This window comes from Calonectris borealis, chromosome 15 (assembly GCF_964195595.1).
Source record: "Calonectris borealis chromosome 15, bCalBor7.hap1.2, whole genome shotgun sequence".
In the NCBI taxonomy this organism is placed as follows: domain Eukaryota; kingdom Metazoa; phylum Chordata; class Aves; order Procellariiformes; family Procellariidae; genus Calonectris; species Calonectris borealis.
The window spans coordinates 3,276,404-3,284,900 of NC_134326.1; the positions used below are offsets into that span (position 1 = coordinate 3,276,404).

General features: G+C 58.9%; 1 protein-coding gene across 2 annotated transcripts in view; it reads left to right on the forward strand.

The window, feature by feature from the left end:
- Window positions 1-6,458, forward strand: part of PCDH1 (protocadherin 1) — a 57,751-nt gene extending 51,293 nt beyond the window's left edge. The window contains exons 5-6 of one of the 2 annotated variants that reach the window (XM_075164008.1): window positions 363-405; window positions 2,357-6,458. In XM_075164008.1, coding sequence (XP_075020109.1) covers window positions 363-388 — 26 coding nt within the window. In that variant the 3' untranslated portion in view covers window positions 389-405; window positions 2,357-6,458. The remainder of the gene's footprint in view (window positions 1-362; window positions 406-2,356) is intronic. The other variant, XM_075164007.1, reaches the window with a different exon arrangement.
- Window positions 6,459-8,497: the final 2,039 nt, after the last annotated feature.

Consider the following 8,497-nt stretch of genomic DNA (forward strand, 5'->3'; position numbering starts at 1 on the left):
CAGTCCCTCCGCACACAGGGGCTCGGGGTGCCACAAGCCAGGTGGCTTCAAGCTTTGCCTCAGGTTCCCGTGTGAGTCCTGCAAGGGCCAGTGGGCTCCAGGGAGGCTAGGATAAGGCTGGAGAAACTAATAAGAGATCAGCAGTGGTGGCCAAGCAGCCTCAAGGAGGCTGGAGCAGGCCCAGGAGAGGCCGAGGGACTCCTGAAGGCAGTGGGTACCAGAGGGATGCTGTGGGGCTTGGTGCAATGCAACGGGGAGGGCTGGCAGAGGCTGAAGGGTCCAGGAGGATCCTAAGGGTGGGTGTGGAGGCTGGGGGCTGTGCAATGATGTGACCCTCTCGTCCTTTTTCTGCTCCTCATTAGAGTCCCCTGAGCGGAGCAGGCTGTGAAGGGGGTCTGCGCTGAGGTATGTCCTTATGGCTTCTGCCAGGATATCACAGCTTACGTGTGCGCCAGGGGACGGGACACAAGAGGCGGCTCCCAGCACGGGGAGCAGCGTGGATGCCAGAGCCTCTGCAGGAACCAGGGGGAAAAACTGGGGTGCCTCAGCCCCCAGAGGAGCTGAGAATTTGGGATACAGTCACTGGAGGTTGTTTTAGGGCAAGATATGCTCACGCACTGGTTTGCTGCTAACTTTGCCCCTTCTTCCATGCCCATCTCTTTAGCTCTCACTTATGACCCTTGTCAACTGTTCCCAGCATTGTATGGAGCCTTCTCTTGCAGAGACCTTCCTCACATCCTGGGGTTGCCTGTGTGTGAAAGCTGTGCCAGGGTGACTCGGGGATGCCTGTGTCCGAGAGCCCCAAACTGGTGGCAGGAGGGATGTGCTGATGAGGGCAGAGCCCCAGCACGGTGTGAATGGCTCCGGTTTGCTTCTTCCCAGGGCTGAGGGAGTGCCAGCGGGTCTGTCCTTTTTTGGGAGGAGGGGATTATGTGTACCAGTGTGTATCTGGTGGGAAGGGGCATGCCCTGAGCTGGCAAAAGCCCCATATGTCTCAGGTCCCCAGAGCTCCTTAATATCTCCCTCCATCAGTCTGCAAGGCTGTTTGTCAGCAATGCAGTGGAGTGAGGTCCTGGTGGAGAGATGGAGAGGACTTCTGTAAACCAGAAGGGACGTCTGCAAGTCAGAACAGTCTCGAGGTCATGAGCAGCCAACCCTTTCATCCCAGCATCAGCACCAGGCTTGATCTGCCAGCAGATGCTTCTGGTAGTGGGCAGTGATGTGTCCCAGGCAGTGGCAGTGGGTATGTTGTGCCCCAAGTTGGAGCAGATGGCAAGGAATGGCTTGTGTCTAGGATGGCTCTTGGAGGAACACTCACCTCTGCATGGAAATGCCAAGTTTTGGCCTCTGAAGACTTGTGAGAGGTACTCCCTGTGTAAACATGGCCAAGGGTCAAGAAGGCCTTGGGTAGAGGGTGGCTGGTATGTGAGGACACCAGACCATGAACTGGTGTAGGTGATGGTCAGAATTTCCCGGCTCTGCCAGGAGCAGGGAGCTATTGATGCCCTCAGATACCTGGCTCTCTCAGGGGCAGGTGTTTGGTGTTCAGAGAGGCTTGGGCACTCCTAGGGCAGGGACTCATGAGTATCAGATATGTCCAGCCTCTCTGTGGGTAGACATGGGTATGCCCATGTGTGCTTCACTGTGCTCGGGGATTTCAGGCTCCATGGGAGACCAGCCAATGTCTGAGGAATTCTGGCTGGGCTTGGGACTCCTGCTGATGAGTGCTTGGAGAGGCTTGCAGGTGGCCTGGCATACCTGATGGTGAGCAGGGCAGGGCTGCCCGAGGATGGTGCTCAGAAAAGACGGTTGTACCTCCAGGCAGTGAAGAGCCTGACTGCGTTTAGGGCAGTTCCCCGTCTGCACGGTGAAGCTGTCAGTGGTACCCAAAGGTGCTGGATCAAGGGAGTTCCTGGAGCCTACCAGAGTCCAGGTGGTGCCCACAGCTGTGGGGTGATGAGTCCAGTGGCAGCCTGTCTGCTGCTGTGCAAATCCAGGCTGTGGAGTTCCTCCTGTCTAATGCTCACTTCCAAAGGGAGTGGGCTCAGTGAGCTCTGCCCCGTGCTCTGCCTCCTGTTTGTCCGCACGCACCCGCTTGGGAGGATGCTTGTCCAGGGGGAGCTGGGACTGTGAGCTTGGACGGGAGGCATCAGCTGCCAGGAACCTTGGGTTCCCCTCCCACCTCTGCCTTCACTCCCTGAATGGCCGGGGGTCCACCTGTCCCCTCTCACTGCAGGAGGGTGCGGGTAGGGTGGAGATGTCCAGGCTCTGCTGCTCGTCCCTGTGCTCCATCCTCATGTCCTGAGCCGGTGGTACCTGGGCGTGCTTAACGATGCTCTCACTTGCTTCTCTGCAGATCTCCGGCCTCTGCCCGATGTAGCCATGACTGGGACGTGTACCCGGGAGTGCACAGAATTCGGCCATTCCGATACCTGCTGGATGCCCGGCCAGTCCTCCCCCAGCCGCAGGCCCAAGAACGCCCTCAAACTCTCCACTTTTGTGCCTTACCAAGACAGAGGGAGTCAAGAGCAAGTCGGGAATGGCAGCCCCAGACTCTCAGAAGAGCGCAGCACCAAAATGGCCAACCTCCGCCTGCTCCCCACGTACAGTGCCTTCTCCAATAGTAGCCATGAGCCCTGCAAGGACTCTCCCATGGAGGAAATTCCTCTCACCCAGACCTCGGACTTCCAGCCAGCCACCACCCCCTCGTCCCAGACCACCAAGAGGGAGATATACCTGTGAGGCTGGGTGTGAGGGGCAGGGAGCAGACGCGCTTCTGAGGCCAGTGTCCAGAGGAACGTTTTAAACTTTAATGCTTTATCGCTTCGGCGGCCGGTTCTCCAGGCAGTGGGCTCGGCGGACAGCAGGGCAGAGCAAGGCAGGGATGAGAGGAGCGCCTTTTTAACCCGTTGTTTCCTGGGGCCGGGGGTGGGTGGGAAGGATGAAAGCATCTGAAACCCGATTTCCGAGCACTTGCGGGTGCATGTCTCCGAACTGCTGCATCGCCGGGGAGGGCTGGGCAGGCTCCTGGTACGGAGGGCACGGCTGGGGAGAAGGGCTTACGTACCAAAGGTCCACGCAGAGCTGGTGGAGTTCCTGGGGCATAGGACGAGGGGTGTCCCCGCACATGGGCAGCGAGCTGCCTGTCTCTTTGCTGTAGACTCCTGTAAATACGAATCTTAGGAATGACATTCAAGTCCTGCCTGATCGCAACTTTTTATTGTCCTTGAAACAAAAGACGTTTAAACAAAAACAAAAACCATAAAAAAAAAAAAGAAAAAAAAAAAGAAACCAGAAACAAACCACAGGGAGCAAGTTCCAGCTTTGAATGGTTTGCTGCGTGGAAGAGCCCGCGGGAGCGCAGCGTCCGGCCCACACTCATGTTCTATATTGTAAATAGAGATGTGACCAGTCCCTGAAACAGCAGCTGGGGAGCTGGAGGAGAGGGGCAGTGTCCTAGCCGGACTGTAGGGACTTTGCTATTTTTCAGCCTGGATCTCTTTCTGAACGTTGTCACTGTGCCCACAAGCTGCAGGGTCCTTAGGGACTGCCCGGTGCCATAGGCGGGGTCTGCTTTGGGGGGGGAGGTCCCTGGTGGTGGCCCTGCGCCCGGTGGGTGGAGGAGGGATGGGGAAGCCCCCAGTCAAGGGACCGGCTGGGTCCGGAGAAGCCCTCAGTCCGACTCTGCTGGCAGGGAGGTCGTCATCGGCTGTGGCGTCTCAGCCCATCGCCTTGTGCCTCGTCCGGGGCAGGGGATGCCCATGAGGCCGGCTGTGCCATGCCTTTGACCTCCGTCCCGTCCGCCTGTAAGCCACCATTGCCTTTGTGAGGAGGAGCTTTGTCTCAGGGTCACACCGGGGGCCACCGAGCCCCTGCCAGCTGGAGTCCCGCTGCCCTTAGGCCACAGGGCCACTCTCACGGGATCCAGCTTTCTCTTCCATTGTCAAAGGTCGACCAGTCTCCCCAGCAGGTGCCCGCTGCCCCAGCATCCTCGGCTCCCTTGCAGGGTACCGCAGGGCAACGCTGTGCACGCGGCGGGGAGAGGACCCCCTTGCCCCTCAAGGGACTCCCCAGAGGAGGATGCCTGGGCACTTTCCTGAGCCTCTCTGCTCCCTCGGGAGCCGGGGCACAGTCCTGTTTTGGGGGGTTTCACATACACCCCTGGCAGGAGGGGTCCGGGGGACTCGCGCCTCATTCCTGGGTAGCTCTTCCTGGTCCTCCCCCGCCAGGACGCAGGGAGGGGCTGTGCTGCACCATTGTTCTTCCCGTATTCGCGCGCGCATCGATCGTCTTCATCTCTGGGATCTTCCTTAGGGAGCGAGGCCAGTGGTAACTGCAGGACGATTCCCCCCGCGGGCTCATCTTCGGTCCACGCAGTCCATCACCATGGGGCTCGTGGATGGCTCTGCCGGGCTCGACCGGCATGGGGACACCACAGGGACAGGGCAACCCAGCCGCTGCGGGTCAGAGACTGCCCTGCCATAGCTGTAGTGCCTGTCGGGGTGCAGCCCCCCCGCCCAGCCTCCTCCCCCCCTCCAGCATCCCTCTCCCTGAGCAGCTCCTCTCCCTTCATTTTGGTGGTGATGGCAAGATGCGGCCAGCTCCCCGGTGCGGCGCCGGTTGACCTGAGGGGACGTGGTGCAAGCCAAGCCCGGCTGACAAGGGAAGGGCGGCAGAAGGCGCCTGCTTGCACCCACTCCCTCATGCCCCAGCCTTGCTCCTCGCCTTCCCTGGGCAGCACCGAGCCACACTACATCGCCCGCAGCCCCAGCACCTCGGGGTGCCACCCGGAGGAGGCAGGACCCTCCTCCTGGCCTCCTGCTGCTGCTCCCTGCCGACTGGCCAGGGGTCTCCCTCAAGGTAGGCACGATGCTCCCGGTGGATGTCTGCCTGCCCGTCCGGGTATTCCTGCTCTACCCTTGCCCACGGTGGCCGCCCAGCGGCCGCCCACGTTCCCCTGGCCTGGCTGCCTGAGCAGGTCATGCTCCTGAACTTGTTTTTATTGTGGCCCTGTAGTTTCAGGGCCAAACTGGGCAGAATGTGCAATTTGGCCGCGCTGGCCAGGATCTTTGACTCCACTGCCAACTCGACTGCTCACGCCTCCCCTCGGCTCAGGCAGCGGCAGTGTCCAGTGCCCCTCTTGGGGACCCCCAGGAGAGTGACGTAGCCACATCCGAGGGGTACTTGTCCAAGACCAGCTTCCCCCGGCCTCTCGCCTGCGGGTGGGCTTCCTATCTTCTGCTCAGGGTCACCAGAGGGACCCTGAAGCTCGAAGCCCTGTGGCTGGAGTTGCTGTCTTGTCTCCTGGAGCACCTGGCGATGTTCTCAGTGCGAGCATGGTGCAAGGTGGGGGGGTGAGTGCAAAGGGGGTCCCCGAGGGGTGGGAGGGATGGGTGCTGGGGATGTGTGCCATGGGGAGGGAGGGTGGAGGGGGATGAATCTCGTGGGGGTGCACAGAGGGATGGTGGGGCTGGGTCTTTGGAGGGGAGCACAGTGCGGAGAGGGCATGGGTATCTGGGGGGTGGAAAGGGGATGGGTGTCTAGGGGGAGCAAAGGTGGGGGTGAGGGTGGGTCTGCAGGGAATAGCAGAGGGGACAGTGGGAGTGGGTCCTCAGTGGGGTGCCAAGGGGCGGGAGGCTATGTGGGGTGCAGCGGGGTTGGGTCCCTGGGGAGGAGAAAGCGCTGGACATCAGTCCTGGGAGAGGGGGCACTGGGGATTTGTCCTGGGGTGAAGTTGACAGTGTCACTGGGGATCAGTCCTGGGGGAGGGCGAAGAAGAGGTGCTGTCGGAACGAAGCTCATTTGCACAATTATAAGCCAGAAGGATAAAGCCTGTGCACGTGGTGGGAGGGAAGCTCCCCACGGGCTCCAGTCTAGACAAGCACAGGGAAGAGGAGGGGGGTTCGACGCCTCTGCGGAGGGGTTCACTGTATCTCACACTGCACTAGGACAAGCCAGGGGTAAAACCAAAGGGAGCCAGGTAGCAGGCGGGCTGCGTGGGAAGGATCTAAGCGACCCCTTTGTAGCTCTTCAGTGTTGGTTCTATTTATACGAGATTTCATTTCCTTGCTTGTGATGCCTTGTTTTTTGTACAGTTTTATGTACATGCAGGTGTAGCTTTTCTAAAGGAGAAATCCTATGGCAGAGTAAAGTACCCCACTATTTTTCAGATGGTGACCTATGTCTAAGGCAATGCCTCTTGCTAAGGTTGTATTGCTCTCAATGTGTGATGCATTTCCCTGTGCGGGGAAGGCTTTGGGCCTTGGGCTTGGTTTTCCCCGGGCGCTGTGAGCACAATTGATTCCCTTGTAATTCTTTCTGTTCAGAGCAGTGAGCATGACACCGTCGTGATCCCCTTTCTGTTTTCTCCTGTTCTGTTTGTTTGCTGAGCTGTCAGATGACCAACTCCATTGTAATTAGCCCTTCCTAAAGCTTTACAATAAAAGTGTGAAAACCCGGCTGCCTGTGCCTGACGGATTCTTCCCATGTGTCGCATCCTTGGGGATGGCCCGGGGCATCCTCAGGGAAGAAAGCACATGGAGGCAGTGAAGAGCCTTGCTGGCTGTGGGGAGATACCTCCTCCTGCTGCCCTCTTGCAGGTGCAAGGAGCCCTGGCATGGCCCCTCTTGTCTCCTCGCTCCTGTTTTCCAACTTAAGGATGTTTCTGCACAGGTACAAGTAAGATAACCCCACAAAGCAGTTTGCTGCAGACCAGTCTCCTGTATTTAAAACCAAAATGTTTCAGTGAAAAGACATCTTCAGCCCCAAGGCTGCCTGCACTTGTGCTTGTTACCAGCTAAGGTGGGAACCAGGGAAAGTCCCACCAACCAGCTCCAGACTCCCTTCCACCTCCATCACTGCTCCTTGGAGACCTGATGCCATTTCCCACCATTTCACCATCCCCTTTACCAAGCATGGTTGATTCTTTTTAGGTAGTTTAGACCTTTGGAAACAGCTGGACCACTTCAGACCAGGGCACATTTGCGGCTGCTTCCTACCGCAGCTGCAGGGAGCTTGCTCAGCGGTGTTTTCCTGCTTGCCTTTGCACAGGACTGCGCTAGGCAAGATCAATAGCTGTATAGAGGGTAGTTTCTTAGCTCAGAGTAGAGATGCTTCCCTCATTAGTCAGGGTGCTACGTGTCTCAGCTGTGTTGGGCTTACACACAGCACCGCGCTTCTCTCTTCGCTGAGCTGCAGGCACTGGGCTTGCCGTGGTCTTAGCACCAGGCAAAGGCAAGACTCACCCCCAGCTTGGAAGACACCGGCAAGTGTCCCTGGGAAGGAAGAGTTTCCAAGTGAAGATGTAGACCATTGTCCCCTCGGTGGGGTTTTGTAAAGACTCCTTTTCTACCATCCCCTTCTCCCTAGGCTCTCTTCTGGGCCATGCAGAGGGGAACCGATGCCCCCCACTCCCAAGGGAACATGTCCTCATGGGTGAGGGCATGGGGGGGCTCTCATCTGCCCCTCTGTGCAGGCACATGCCAGCTGGGCAGCAGGGATGTGTCTCCAGGGGTCCTGGGGAATCAAGTGGTCTTGCTGCCTGCTGATGCCCCATCCCAGGAAAAGAGGATCCAGATGTTGAGGATGGTGCCAGACTCCCACAGCTGGCACAGGGGTGTAGGTAGCACTCACGCAGAGCTGTCAGCACCCACCTGCCCCCAGGGTAACCGGGATCACCAAAGAGTGTCTTCCTAATCAGAGACACAGTCCTGGGGCCTCCCTGTCCCTCCTGAACATGCCTGACCTTGTGCCATATCCTGCAGTTGCTCCTCACACTCCCTCCTCCTCTCCAGGTTGTGCAGACCCTCTGTGCCCCCCATTTATGCCTCCTTCCCCTCCTCTGCTCTACCCTTCTCTGCCCCACCAGCATGCTCCATCCCACCCACTCCCCCACCTCCTTCCTTCCCTCCTTGCCTCTCCTCCCCCACTCCACAGTGCTGCCCAGCACCCCCTGCCCTCCCCTCGCCCCACCTTAGTGCAGCAAGCCTTCCCAGTCCTCCGGCACAGCCCTGAGCATCACATCCAGCCAGCTATGTGCTGGTCTGGAAACTGTTTGGTTTCCATGGCAGCACACATCAATTACCGGGGTGGGAAGGGGCCTCGAGGATGCTGCTGGTGAGGATGCTGCTGGTGAGGACGCTGCGGCTGCCTGGCATGGCTTGGGATTTGGACACAAGGCTCCCCGGTCGGTACTGCCCTCAGGATGGGTTTTGGTGCCCAGCGAGGCAGGCGGACGTGGAAGGGGTATCCTCCAGCCCAGCATGGTCCCACTGGGCTGGGCCTCATGAGCAACTGAGATGGAGTCGAGTGATGTGGCCTCAGTGTTCCTGCCGAGTCCACTGGTCCTTGGAGGTTTGCACAACCTGGGGCTCCACAAGAATCATGCCTAAGGTAGAGGAGGTGGGAAGCTGCTCCTCCTGCCCGCTCCTTGATGGCCTCACCTGGGGTGGGGGCATCTGCAAAGAGGGACGATGGTCTGACTGACTGCCAGGTGTGA